Source organism: Rhinolophus ferrumequinum, chromosome 9 (genome assembly GCF_004115265.2).
Source record: "Rhinolophus ferrumequinum isolate MPI-CBG mRhiFer1 chromosome 9, mRhiFer1_v1.p, whole genome shotgun sequence".
In the NCBI taxonomy this organism is placed as follows: Eukaryota; Metazoa; Chordata; class Mammalia; order Chiroptera; family Rhinolophidae; genus Rhinolophus; species Rhinolophus ferrumequinum.
Genome location: NC_046292.1, coordinates 65168224 through 65183602, shown reverse-complemented (window position 1 = coordinate 65183602; position 15379 = coordinate 65168224). Strand labels below are relative to the sequence as shown.

General features: G+C 38.9%; 1 protein-coding gene across 6 annotated transcripts in view; it reads right to left on the bottom strand.

Moving 5' to 3' along the window:
* The window catches only part of SH3GLB1 (SH3 domain containing GRB2 like, endophilin B1), a 34412-nt gene extending 24153 nt beyond the window's left edge, over window positions 1-10259 (bottom strand). Inside the window, exon 1 of one of the 6 annotated variants that reach the window (XM_033113838.1) lies at window positions 9867-10259. In XM_033113838.1, coding sequence (XP_032969729.1) covers window positions 9867-9938 — 72 coding nt within the window. In that variant the 5' untranslated portion in view covers window positions 9939-10259. The remainder of the gene's footprint in view (window positions 1-9866) is intronic. The other 5 variants (XM_033113840.1, XM_033113839.1, XM_033113841.1 and 2 more) reach the window with 5 other exon arrangements.
* Between the last annotated feature and the right edge of the window lie 5120 nt (window positions 10260-15379).

Here is a 15379-nt window from a genome sequence, read left to right as displayed (position 1 = left end):
ATAGAAAATCTAGCATACTGCCTGGTATATAAAGTATACAAATATTTCTTACTTATAAAGGTAGGTTAGTATAGAGGTGAAAAGTAAGAGCCTGAGTCAGTTTAATTTGAATTCATATCCTGACTGCAATGCTGTGTGTCCTGAGCAAGCTTTTGAATATTTTTTTCTTAGGTATCCTCTATTGTAAAAGAGACAATACATATCATATAGTACTTTGAGAATTAAGTAAGTATATGTAAATCACTTTGTTCAATGCCTGGTAATTATTATTATGAATTTAAAAATGACTGTTTATGTTTAATGTGGCTTTGTATTATTGGCATTTTAATCACACCTAGTTAGATAGGCTTCCATGCGATGTTCTGGGAAACTATCATTTAAGTTGTTTCTTCAGGATATGTTCCAGCAACAGATTTGTTGACTAACTTTTATAATATATCCTATTCAAACTATGGAGGTATCTTTTAAAGATCATAAAATGTGGTTAAACATACTCAGTGTATCTATTTTTTATTCTCTTACGTGTGTTGGTTTTTGAGGAAAGAAAAACTTGTTCCTACACTAACAAAGAAGTAAAAAGATTTCCATGTAGATTTTATAGAGTTCTGGATACTTGTAATTAAATACTAGAAGTGATAATGACTCAGGCTGCTTCCCATGTATAAGTTTTTTTCTAGAATATGTGCCGCTCCCCCATCATAACAGAGATATATCACCAACACTGATTCTATGCTCAGTCATTTCTGGCTAACAAAATGTAATGTTCACCTTACTTTTTGTTGTTTTTCTCTCCCTTCTTAAAATATCTTCTGCTGCTTCATTTTTCTGAGTTTTATTATCTGTTTCTTTCAGCATCTTTCTCCTTGGTCTAATACTTTCAACTAATTATCAGTTGGAACTTTCAGCTGAAATGTTCTCTAGAATGTTATTCTTAGACTTCTGGTTACAATCCCCCACCACAGGTCTTATTCAGGGGCTAGAAATAACAGCTTCAATAGTTTTTGTAAAGCCTTAGGTCTGTTTTTGAGACTGGCCTGTAGCCAAGACCTGACCCAATGGGTGGGACTGAGAAAAGCAGTTCCAAAGCTATTGCCTAAGCCCATACGCCTGCAGTATACTGTAACTGAGGACAGGCGAGGCACTGGGCAAAAGGTCAAAACCCTGATCCTAAGATCAGTTGGGTAACTGCAATGTCATTCTTAAGAGAACTCTGGTTGTCTCTACAGATCCCTGAGATTCTAAGCAGCAGACTCCTACAGAAGTATAGATTAGAATTTTCCATGTTCAGAGCCTACTACTTCCAATGTTTAAATAGATTATCTCCCAGATAAAGTAGCCGATAGGAGGGGTGGGGGAAGAAAAACATACACCTAGGTGAACATCACCTACCCTGTTTCCCCCAAAACAAGACCTACCCGGACCATCAGCTCTAATGGGTCTTTTGGAGCAAAAATTAATATAAGACAAATCTTAATGTTATATAAGACCCGGTCTTATAGTAAAATGTGACTGGGTCTTATATTAATTTTTGCTCCAAAAGACACATTAGAGCTGCTGGTCCGGCTAGGTCTTATTTTCAGGGAAACATGGTACAAGTATAAAGGAGGATCTACCAAAAAAATTTTTCATTTAGCACCTTAATATGTTCATTCCATTCATTCCTTCATAAATACTTATTAGGCACCTACATATGTGCTAGGCACTATTCTAGGCACATGGCTTTCAGCAACTAGAAAAATAGACAAGGTTTCTGCTCTTAGGAGCTTAAATTTTAATGGGGAAGACTGACAATAAACAATAATTTTTTAATAAGGATACAAGGATAAAAAGATGGTGGAGACTCAAGACCAACACAGGTGATCCAATTTTTCTTGAGTGAGTTACTAAATGATTAACTGAGTGAATTAATGAATTCAAGTATAGAGGAAGGAAGAACTCATTCTACAAGGGGACAAGGGAGCAGAAGAATCAAGGAAGGCTTCAAAGGGAGAAAGATATGCAACCTGGGCCTGGAAGAGGGAGCAGGAGTTTGAGGATTGAGAGATGTCAGTGGTTAGAAAATTAGCCTCTCTGAGCAAGTAACAACTAACCTGAGACCGAATGGTAAGAAATGAGCTATACAAAGATCCAAGGTAAGAATATAGATTACTCTGATAATTTATCTTCCAGTTGCACTTCTAGAGGATTATTAGTACCACCTTTATGCATATTAATTTTTTGGTAGAAGTCCTTAATTTTATTTAATACCCAAGAACAGATTACTACAGCAATGAAGGAGATCTATAATTTAAAAATCAGTATTTATTAGCTCAGTCTTTGTGAAAGGAACTCTGCAAAGAACTAGAAGACATGGTTTCTGTTATAGGAGAGCTAAATGAAAAATATTATCTAAACAGTAAAAACCTACAGGCCTATTTTTTTTCAGTACATAAAATCATGTTAAACTTTATCTAACAGATGTATTAGAAACGCACTGGAATTAAACATATGGGCTAAAAATTACTAACCAATGTTTATAAGCAGTGATTAAAGAAATAATCACTGAGTTTATCTGATACAGTTAGGTTTCAGGGCAACTCTTCTCCCAATAATATTTCAGAGAATCTAACAATTAGAAAATTAATTATTTGGAAAATAAAATACTTCAGTCTTCAGGTCAAAAGGCCTGTTTATTTCATTATTTAATAATATTTCCTCTGTGATTCTCATAACACTACCTTACAGGTATCTCTCATTAAATACACATTTTTTTTTTTTTTTAGTGAAAAAAGACAAACAGAGTGTGAAAGTGTAGTAGAGCAAAGATGAGCATTTGTTAACAAGTCATTTATTTGTTAAGGAGTCTGAGCAAAAAACAAAGAAAATATGTATTACAAAGTAAGATTGTACAAACAAACATAGTAGGTTTTTACTACTTTAGTTCAGAGGGGTAAAAACAAAAGCAAAAAATATAAGGAATGCTTAAGTATGAGAGAGATAGTCTAATTACAGAAAACTTGTTTAGAAAACAGCAGTTCTGTAGAAAGGCCCACATGAACAATGTATTTAAGTATCAGTAATAAATTCTATGTGATGTTTATTTACACTTTGAGTGAAAACAGCTATAATTTTTTTTACTCTACCTACATTTGTGCTTCACATTTCAGTACGTTATGGTCATTTTATCCTCTACTTTTTTGTTTAATGTTTTTTTACCCTCAATAAAACCATTTATAAAACCTTTCTCATACTTCTGCATTCTTAACAGTGTCAGGGCTTAGTACATGTTAGAAAATGCCATACAACATACTAAGCTGTGCATTTTATATCAAACATTAAAAAAAATTGTTATATAGGTAAAAATCATAATTTTAATGATGAAGTGAGGCTCAGAATGGTTAAACATTTTCCCCAAGGTCAGTGCTGAGACTGAATCTCACATCTCTTTGAATCATAGTCTTATTACACTATACTACCCTTTCTAGTAAATACTTGCTGATGTCAAAAAAACTAACGCTTTTTATCACCATTTTCCAAAAATATTCTGTGCGTCCTTGCCCTTATGTCTTTGTTCACAACAGTCTGGTCAGCTGTATCCTACAGACCACATCTGCTTCCTACATGATCGTCAATCATCATCAAATTAAGGGTGACCTAACCTTAATCCTATGTAGAATGAACAAAAAAAGGGTGGGGGGAAGACACAGAATATCGCTAATGTTATACATTTAAGCTGAAATTGTAAATTTAAATGTTATTACTTAAATGTATAATTGTAAAGATATAATATGTCCCATGATTTTATCATTGTGGGGACTCTTCAGAATTGTTTCCGTTGTTAATCAGAAGGTTCGACATGCTAAGATAACAAAGTAGTACAATATTTAATACGTACATTTTTCTCTAAAACATTTTTAAAAAATAAATCTGCAGGAAATGATGAGTTATGTCAAGTAAATTAAGGTTTAAATTATTAATAAAAATATTTATGGAGAAAATGGTATGTATTTTCTTCTACTGTATGAGATGTCTGATCAGCATATGACATGGTTCTTGCCCTCAAGGCTTTTATGATCTTAACAATACTGCTTAAACACAAACATAGAATTATAATAACGGTACTCTTTTCAGACGGACAAAAGACCTATTAATTCTTTCTTTTTTAAAAAAGATCCTTTTCCTAATTATCAAAAATTTTGAATTTTACCCTTAAAAATTTGTTTTCAACATCTTTAAGTCTAAAACCATTGCTGACTTTGTAGTTTCTTGATAATTGTTGTTAATTAGAAACTACAGTTAATTTTAAGCATGTATTTTAATGACTGTACAGCAGTACCATTTAATCATTAAATCCATTTGTGAAAATAACTTACATTGAAAGTCAGAAGGCAAATAAGTCATGGAAATCCAAATCCAGTGTTCTCTAAAATGTAATTTGATATACAATTCTTTCACAATATTTCATTAGTAATACAGTAAAATGACACCAGAACAGAAAGTTTAATCCTCTCTCTTCATAAATTTTCTCTAAATATTGCTTTAAGGAAAGGACTGACGTTGAGTCAGCCACATTATACCAGGCCCTGTAATCCTTCCTTTACTACAGGATAGGAATGTAGCCTATAGCATGAACCAAGGAGCCCAGATTCCATATCCTTCCTTACTAGAAAGAAAATTGCACTACAAGTAAAAAGATTGTGTGATTAAAGACATCTGTTGATATAAATTCTAACCATCAATTCTTTCGGTAAAGTAATAGTTTAAAAGTAACAAACTTCTTGGGGAAAATGTGTAACAAATTCTGAATATAACGTAGTAATAAACTTTAACGTAGATCGTTCTCAATTTTGGCTGCTCTTTGGAATTACATGGGACAGCTTTCAAAAGCACTTTTTTTTTTTTTAAAATGTCAAATCCAACCCTAAGGATTCTAATTAAATTGGACTGGGGTGCAGCCTGTAAAGATTCCTCAGGTAATTTTAAGGTGCAGCTAAGACTGAGAACCACTGTTGTAAACTCATACATAATTATTTTATCATCAGGTTAATAAAACATCTTCTACCTAGTGTTTACTGAATTAACGTCAATACATCAATGGATGAGAACAGTTTGGGGTAACACTAAACACACAGTTTTTACATAATGAGAAAACATGGACTTGAATGTGACATGTTTTATCTATTAGAATTTGAGAGACATGGTGAAGTTATCTGCAGTTTAAATTCTATAAAGGAAATGAGGGCTTGCGAGAATATTTGGCCAAGTTGGAATTCCATCCAGACAGCAGCTGACAGGAGCTAGTACTTGAGGGTGGCATTGTATTCATCTTTAGATCTCCAGCTTAGACACACTATTAATGCTTGCTAAATTAAATGGGAGATCAAGGCCAAGCTTGAAACTAAATTTTAAAGAATTTCCTTTTCAGGAAATAGCTGGCAGTCATGACGTTTATAGTGTAACTTTAGTAGTCAGTTCAAAGAAAATGTTAGAAATTTAAAATAAACTCCCTCCCTAAGTAATGTAATTTGAGAATATATTTTTTAGAAAGTATACATTCTTAAAGATGGTGAGCAAAATTTTACTTCAATATCAATTCTGAATTAAAAATGTGCCCACTTGAAAGATTAAACAAAGAAAATAATTCACAAAATGGATATTTACTATAAAATGGATATTTATTAATAGTTAATTATGACAAACGGACTAGGCTATGAAGTCCTTGAGGTCAGCAAGTAGGTCTCATTCATCTTAGTAGCCTTCGATGCCAAGCACTTAGCAGGTACTCAATAAATATAGATTGAATTAAACAGTTTAATATTTTAGACTGGCATTAATCAACTTCAAAGTCAGTATATATAATGTTAGAAAAATACTAAAAAAAATAACAAAATTATTTAACATGCTAAATGATTCAAAGAGTGAAATTTGCTGATGTATACTAACTACCTTGCCTGGCTAAAATGACATAAATAACTAAAAGAACCATGTTGGATAGTGTGAGAAGTAAATAAGAAAGAAACAGATTCGATTCCTTAGGACATTCAGTCTTTATTAGAGATGTGAAAACCAAAAAGTAACAGAATTTTAGAGCTCCAAGGGACCTTAAATAACAGTTCATTAGAAGAAAAATGCCACATGATCATACAGAATTGAAAAATAACACGAATTCACACCAAGCTTCTGTGGTCTGAGATGGACTTGAAGTTGTATTATGAGCGAAGGAAAGACTACACAGAGAGGAGACAGAGGGCATTCGAGATGAGTTTAGCTTATGAACAAAAGTCTAGAGTTAGAAAAGTACAAGATACTTTTGAAATTAAAAAAATAGTTTGGTAAAAATAGTGTTTATATGAAAGTGAGAGAAAAGACAAGGCCAGAAGGGAGTATTTAATGCTCAACTAAAGACAGATTCTAAGAACTAATAAATGGCTTTTAAGACTAATAAAGGAACAACTGATCAAGGATAAACTGCCTGATGCTTTTGTATTCCATTGTTTTGAGGGAGTTAAGAACAACAAAGGCATCTCAATAGACTGTTAAGTAATGGATTTTCCAAGTTATTTATATATTTTACCTTAACATTCTTTTTTTTAAAGTACCAAGGAATATAAACAATTTTTAGAAAGGTAAGAGTGGTTGTGAGACCCATTTAGATACTTTAACAGTTTGATTTTACTTTTTTAAAACAGGGAACATGTTTAATTTTTAACTTAAAAATGTTTAAGTAAAATAAAAAAATGTATGGCAGTTGGCAAACTGGAGAATGTCCTATTCTTTAAGGTATAATTTTAATAGAAATTGTTCTTTAGAAATGTGAACGCTGAATTCCATTCTTATTGTTCTTATTACTTATAATGAGTAACTGGCATAGTTCTTATGCTATTCTTAGCATGAAACTTGGCACTTTGGCACTATACTGATGTCAACTCAATTTAGAGTGGGAATTCAGTTATTGACTAAATACTGAAAAGAAAAAAAAGCAGTGTTTTGTTGAAAATTACCACACAGCACTCCAAATTTCACACATTACATTTTGTAACCACCCTTTTTTATTTTTTCTAACATATTTTATTTAAAAAAGTATTGTGGAAAATGTCAAACACATATAAAAGTATACCAGTATAATGAAACCTCATGAACCCATAACCCAGCTTCAACTATGAACATTCTGTCAATGTTGTTTCAACTACCCCTCTTTTTTCTTCTGAAATCTATTAAAGCAGTTCTCAGACATGATAGTTTATAAATATTTCAGAATGTATCTCTAACATACAGATTTACTATAAAAACACATATTAAAGGAACCTGTTCCTCCTGAATTTTTTCCCTTCTTATTAAATGGTTCAAGTCAACACCTTGGGGTCATCCTTGACTATCTTCCTCTCATACCCCCGAGTCAGTCTAAGGAGTACTGGATAGATTCTGAATCTTCCCTGCTATCACTCTTACTAAGTCACATTTTGCCTGTCCTATGGCCATAGTTCCCTAACGGGTCTGCCTAGTACCCCTGTAACCTCAGAGTCTTTGCACTTGTTCCTTTTGCCTAAAGTGCTTTTCTCCAAAAAAACTGTGAACTGTGACTTCCTTGAGGTCCCCTCCTATTAGAAAGGCTTGCCCTGATCATGTCTATACAACATGGCAACAGCTGCCACCTGTGCCATTAACCAATCCCTTCTGGCCTTTTTCTCCATCACCACCTGATGTATTCACTCGTTTGTCATCTCCTGCTAGATTGTAAGCTCTGGAAGGGCAGATGTTTTGTTGATTTTATTCACTGCAGTATCACCAATGTCCAAAATAGTAGGGATAAGCAGACATGAAGTAAACACTTAAGTTTTTAAGACTCAAAATTATTCGACAGTTCACAGATTAGAATACAATTTAAAAGCTTTTTCCTAAAGAATTTGAAACAATGAGTAATTATAATTCATCTGGAAAGTAGTACATCTTGTGAGAGCTTTGCCAGATTTTAAAAAGTGAGTCTACTGACAAGCTAAAGAAAATTCTACTATGTGTACTATTTAAGCAGTGTGGATTATATACCTGAAAACGTATCTAGCTATCTAAAAGAGTGGCATTATATAGTGTAAAATCTGCATTCAGCATCTAGAATCATAGGGAATCAGCACTAAAGCAATACCAAAGGCTCTGCCTCTCTCCTGCCTCTTTTGCCGTCAACATTAAGTCTCAAAATCAAACTTAATTTCAGACTCTCAATTCACTCACTCTTCTTGTACCTTGTCTTTGAACTATTTTAAGTAGGCTAATTTAAATCAAGAAATTATTTTAACGATAAGGTTCAATGTCTTTACAATGTATCTTATATTTTAATGGAAGATGGGGGAGAGAGGGTTAAGGCAGCTAGATTCACCATGCAGATTTTAAAACTTGGAAATCAAGAACTAGAAGGAATTTCCCATTTTTTAATTGTTACTTAAGTGTTACGGAAATGCTTAGATCGGAAATGCTTAGATCGTACTAGATGATCCTGAAGGTCTCTTTAGGCTGTAACATTCTATTATTCTATATATCCTAAACCTGCAGTGTTTATCCAGGAAGAGAGAAGTGGCTTGCAATAAGTAGTAGGTCAGCAAGTACTCGGCTATTTACTAGCCATGCAAGTTAAGCAAGTTAGTTAACCTCTCTGAGGCTGCTTCTTTATATATAAAAGGAGGTTAACGTTAGTAACATCTATCTGGCAAAGTTACAGAAAGGACTGGAGATAATTCGATAAATGTCTAGCGAAATGTGTGACAGTTTTTTCACAACACAGGCAGCTAGTACCTTGTTCTAGTTCTACCATGCTTTTGCCAAGCCTAGTGCAATGTAAGATCCACTGTGCCAGTAAAATTGGGGTAATGGAGACAAGGAAAGTAGTAAAGCAATACAACTGTTTTACATTTCAGTATCCATTTGATACCCGTATTAGAAAACTTGTTTTCTCTTTACAAAGGAGAATGCTGTTGCTACTGTGACTATGTCATTAACTTAAACACCAGATCGTTTATAACCCATGTTGCGGTGAAATTTACATCTGTTCATAGATTTCACTGAGTTGACATAATGTGGGTGATGTAGGAAACTGTCCAAGTTCTCCAGTACTGACACTTCCTTGTGGGGGTCCTCGAGATGCTTAACTTTGCCCCTTAAAGTGTGTTTGAAACAGACCGCTGTGACTACAGGCACAACATAAATCTCTCCCCTCGCTCTCCTCGCCCTACTGCCGGTGCTTCCCATTTTGAGAATGAGTGGAAAGCCCCAAACTCCTTGTTTCCCCTTGGCCTTGGCAAAGTCGGGACGCCAACTGGCGATCTCCATTTCTCCCGCGGGCTGCCAAGCCCAGGGGCCGTCCTTTCATGGAGAGAGAGGGCTGGAAGGAACTGTGTTGGCAGCTCTTTGGGTTGAAGGGCAGGAAAAGGAAAAAAACTTCCTTCTTAGACTCACTCGGCGGGGAGGGCGAAAGAGAGGAAAGGAAAGAGTGGGGGTGGTGCAAGAACAGTTTGTCTCTCTGCTACCCCCGCGGGACTCGCGAGGCCTCCGCCCGCCCCAGGAGGGAGGTCACACGAGCAGCCGCGTCGGGGTCAGAAAGGCGGGCGGTGCGGTGCCTCGGCTCGAGGCCGAACCCAAGGTGTCCTCCAGGGGCGGGAGGAGACGCCAGGCTCCGTCCCCACCCCACCTCGCTTTCCGGGAGCGGAGGGTGGGCAGAAGGGGTACAGAAAACTGACGCCAGGCCCTCAGGGGCACCAGGCCGCACCCATCAGCCGGGCCTCCGGCCGCAGCTCTCCCGCCGTGCGGTCAGCTAGACTGGGTGCGGAGGCCTCCGGCTGGGCGCTCCGACGTCCCCGCCTTGGCCCCGCGGCTCACCGCCACCCGCCCAACCCCAGTACCTGTACAGCACGGCTGAGGAAGGTGCCCGCGTCAGCCGCCAACTTCTTCACGTTGAAGTCCATGATGTTCATCCTGGGCGGCAGCCGGGCGGAGCTGCCGGCTGACCTAGCGGGGAGGCGGAGGCGCCTCGGCCGGGCTGGGGCGCCGGCAGGGAGTGGCGGGGGCAGACGTGGTAGGTGGAGGGAGGCGGCGCCAGCTCCGCCGCCGCAGCTGTCGTTTCCGTCAAGGGGGAGCGAGAGGGCGGGGCGAGGGGCGAGAACGCACGCCTCCGAGCCCGACGGGCGGCGGCGGCGGTGGCCGAGAGGTAGGGCCTGTCCAGTCCCGAGGGTGGCCGCTAACGTCCCGCTGGCAGCGGGGGGCGAGCAGAAGACGAACAGACTGGCGTTCTGACCCTGTGGGGCCGGGGCCCCAACGGAGCAAGCGGGCGCCGGCCGCGGGGCGGGGCCTTTATAGAGGTTATCGCGGGAACAGCGACCCCTTCAGGACCGCCGCGGTATAGCCGCGGGGCGTGCGGGTAGCTTGGCCTGCTCCTTCCTCCCCAAGGAGTGTCGTGTTCGCTGCGAGGGGCGCGCCACAGGGCCGCAGCAGTGCTGCGCGCTTGTAGTTAAGTCCGTGAGAACCAAGAGCAGAAACAACTCAAACCCACCTCTTTATTTTAAGACAAAATATGGAAATTGTAGCAAAGAATTACAGTATCTGTGAAATAGAAACAACAGCTCCGTCATCTTGTAGCACCTGTGCCCAGCTGCTCTCTGACGCCTGGATGGCATTCGGTTGCCTATGTTTGCAGGCCCCCGCCGGGCCTGTTGTTTCTTCATTCTTTCAAAATTATTGATATCTATTGTGTACAGGACTGAATCTAGTGTTGGAGATATCATGCTGAGATAAAATTGGGGTAATCCCTGGACAAGACTTTGTCCTTGCCCTCAAGAAGCTCTCCGTTCCTTTACTTAACAACCTTCAGGGATTTCTCCATCCCCAGTGGAAGCTCTTAACTATTTGCTGCCGCCACAGGACTTGGTGACTGCCTGAAGGCAGCATGCACCTGCTGAGATACAGGACCAATCTTAGGTGCCTGCTTTGTCCAGAGTATGGTGCCTGGGACACAAAGTGCCAAGTGGGGGACACTAAGAATTATAAAATGGTGAGTGAGATAGAATAACCCTTAAAGATTCAGGGTAGTGAATTTAATAACAAATGATAATATGATGTGAAATCTGTTCAAAACCCCCTAATTCCGAGTAACTTCCTAACCAGTCTTCATGATACAGCCTATAGTTGAACTAAATTAGAACAGGTGCAAGCATGGAGAAAGACATTAGTATATCAAGAATAAGAAAACACTGTATTTTTTGTGTTGCTGTGCCCTTTTGTTACATTAGGGCTGGGAAAATGCAGGCCCAGCAGGCAATAAAATTAGCTTGGATTCATGCTTGGTTTACTGAAACAGCAACCACAGAAAGAGTGGCTGTTGTTAAAGTCTGAAAGATTAGTTCCTAAAGGTATTATAAGGAACAGCAGATAATATTTGTGTTCTTTTATTATTTATGGTGGTGACAAAAACAACCACTTCTTTTTAAGATAACTCCAATAGAATGACTCTACAGGACAAAAATATTACATGTGTCTTTCATATAAGCCTGTTTTTCCAGAAATATGGGACAGAAAATATATAATTAGTAATCTTGTTTTTCTTTTATTGTCCATTTTAGATTTATATGTGGAAAAGCACTCTCTCTTCACAGATGTCTATCTTCACAATAAGTACATTTGCCATAATCTATGTCCATTTCTACAAAAGAATCATAGCATCACATCCACCCTTATAGGAAGAAACTCTGGGTCCTCTTCTTCAAAGGTGTAGATCTTCCTGACTTGGAAGACGCCTTCACATCTTCCTGTTGAGCCCACTATAGCTGTAATACTGTTTCTCTTGTTTCACTGACAGAGTCACACGACTATAGTGTACTGCCTCAATTTTCTTATCATCTATTTCCTGCTTAATTCCACGTAGTTGACTTCCACTTCTGTAACTATACCTAAAAACCATTTTTGAGGTTGCCAATTATATTCTTTTTAAAAAGTTTTTAAAAAGATTTTTATTAAAATATAGCTAACATACAATATTATTAGTTTCAGGTGTGCACCATATATTCAACATTTATATACCTAAAGAAATGATCACCACAAGTCCAGCAACCATCTGACACCGTACCACGTTATCACAATCTTGTTGACTATATTCCGTATGCTGTACATTACATCCCCGTGATTTATTTGTTTTATACCTGGAGATTTGGACCTTTTGTTCCCCTTCACCTTTTCTCCCTTTAAAAATTTTTCAATTATAGTTGACATTCAATATTAGTTTATATTAATTTCAGGTGTGCAGCATAGTGGTTAGACATTTGTATAATTTAAGAAGTGATCCCCCTGCCTAGTCTAGGACTCACCTGGCACTACACATAGTTATTACCGTATTATTGACTATATTCCCTGTGCTTTACTTTACATTCCCTTGACTGTTTTGTAACTATCAGTTTGTAGTTCTTAATCCTGTCACCTTTTTCATTCTGCCCCAAACCCTCTCCCATCTATCACCCCAACAAATCTAGTACCCACCTGACACCATACTTATTACAAGATTATTGACTATATTCCTTATTCTATACCCTACATCCCCATAACTACTTTGTAACAACTAATTTGTACTTCTTAATCCCTTCCCCTTTTTCACTCACTCCCAACCCTTCTCCCATCTGGCAACCATCAATATGTTCTCTGTGTCTATGAGTTTGTTTCTGTTTTGTTTGTTTGTTTTGATCTTTAGATTCCACATGTAAATGAAATCACATTGCATCTGTCTTTCTCTGTTTGACACCCCACTCAGCATAATATCCCTTCGGTCCATCCAGGCCACTACAGATGGCAAGAACCCATTCCCTTCCTTGGCCAAGCAATATTCCATATATATGTATAAGCTCCTCTGTATCCATTCTTCCATCAACAGACACCCAGGTTGTCTCCATATCTTGGCCATTGTAAACAATGCTGCAATGAACATATGGATGCACACATTCCCTTGAAGTAGCATTTGGGTTTCTTCAGATAAATACCCTGAAGTGAGATTACCGGGTCCTTCTTTGTGTCTTGTTATAGCCTTTGTTTTAAAGTCTATTTTGTCTGGTATAAGTATTGTTACCCCAGCTTTTTTGTTTGTTTGTTTTCGTTTCCATTAAATATCTTTTTCCATCCCTTTACTTTTTGTCTGTGTATCTTCCAGTCTGAAGGGAGTCTCTTGTAGGCAGTATATATTGTTTTCTTATCCATTCAGCCCTCCTATGTCTTTTGATTGGAACATTTAATCCATTTACATTGAAAGTAATTGTTGATAGATATGTAGCAATTATCATTTGATTACTCATAATTTTGATTTTTCCCCCTTTCTTAAAGAAGTCCCTCTAACAGTCCTTTTAATACTGGTTGGGTGGTAATGAATTCCTTCAGCTTTTTCTTGTCTGGGAAGCTCTTTACCTGTCCTTTGATTCTAAATGATAGCTTTGCTGGGTAGAGTAATCTTCGTTGTAGGGCCTTGTTTTTTATCATGTAGAATATTTTATGTCAATCCCTTCTGGCCTGCAAAGTTTCTGTTGAGAAATCAGCTAACAGTCTCATGGGAGCTGCCTTATAAGTGACGAGTTGCCTTTCTCTTGCTGCTTTTGGGATTCTCTTTGTCTTTAACCTTTGCCATTCTAATTATAATATGAATTGGTGTGGGCCTGTTTGGGTTCATCTTGTTTGGGACTCTTTGCACTTCCTGGACTTGTATGTCTATTTCCTTCACCAGGTTAGGAAAGTTTTCAGTCATTATTTCTTCAAATACGTTCTCAATCCCTTCTTTCTCTTTTCTCCTTCTGGCACTCCTATGATGCAAGTATTGGTGTGCTTGATGTTGTCTCAAAGGCCCCTTAAACTATCCTTATTTTCTAAGATTTTTTTTTTAATATAATTTTTTGCTGCTCTGATCGGGTGTTTTCTGCTGCCTTATCTTCCATATCGCTGATTCGATCCTCTGCTTCATTTAGTCTGCTGGTGATTCCTTCTAGTATAGTCTTCATTTCAGTTATTGTGTTCTTTATTTCTTACTGGTTCTTTTTTATGGTTTCTATGTTATTTTATATGCTTTCAGTCTCTTTGTTGAAGTTCTCACTAAGTTCCTTGGGCATCCTTATGAGCATTGTTTTGAACTCTGTATTCTGGTAGGTTCCTTGTCTCCATTTTGTTTAGTTCTTTTTCTGGAGCTTTCTCCTGTTCTTTCATTTGGGACGTATTTTTTTGTTTCCTTATTTTGGCTGCCTCTCTGTGTTTGTTTCTATGTATTAGGTAGGTTTGCTATGTCTCGCAGTCTTGGCTGGGTGTCCTTATGTAGTAGGTACCCTGTGGAGCCCAGTGTCACAGTCTCCCTGGTCACCTGCACTGGGTGCTCCATGAGTTTCTCTTGTGTGGGTTACGTGTGCTCTCCTGTTACAGTTGAAACTTGATTGTTACTGGCACATCAGTGGGTGGGATTGACCCTTAGCCTGATTGGCTGTGCAGTTTATCCACATCCACAGCTTACGGGCTGTTGTGCAGGGGGCTTACCCCACTGAACGGGATTTGCCCCAGCAGGCTCTGGTGCCTATTGAGGTCGCCCATTGTATGTGCCACTTATGGGGCTAATTGGGTGGTGCTCTGCTGTACTCTGAAGACAGCCTCCAAGTGTGTTGGTTCTGGGACCTCTTGGGAGGGGCTCTGGTGCATGTCCAGGTCAGCCACCGCCTGTGACTGGCCAGGGACTACCTGGTAAGAGCTATAAAGTGTTCTGTTGTTGTTCACTGACTGTGCTATACCTGGAGGTGTGTGGGAGAGGCCATGCTGCAAACTGAGGATAGCTGCCACCAGTAGTGGGCACTGCATAGCTCCACAAAAAGCTAGGATACCCTGAAACCTGCTGCACCTGGCCCCTTTAAGATTCAGCCACTGATAAAGCCTTGTGCAGTACACAAATTGGGTGAGGCAGGGTTTCAGGGAGTCACTAGAATGGGAAGAGTTGTGTTCACCAGGGTAATGTAGATTCTGGTTTGTTGCCAGTTCTGAGCCTGGAGCTATGTAGCAAAAGTCTCAAAGCACACACCAAGTCCAGTCACTGCTCACTTAGGGCCCACATACTCTAATAGTTTTCCAAAGAAGAGTGCAATGTGGGGTGTGGGGGTGTGTGTTGGGAGGTGGCTGACTGCTGGCTGAGAAAGTTCCTCCAGTGTTGGGGGAATTGAGTGGGGCAGGGTTCCAGGAAGTCATCAGGGTGGAGTGGCTGAGCTCACCAGACCAATTCAGATTCAGATTTGGCCAATGGGGGAATGGGGGAGGGTTCAGCACAGGAAAGATGGTGCCTGCCTGCTGGCTGCATGGGAAAAGGACCCCACACAGGGAAAATGGGAACTGTTCTCTAGCCCTTGTCTGGAAGCCACAGACT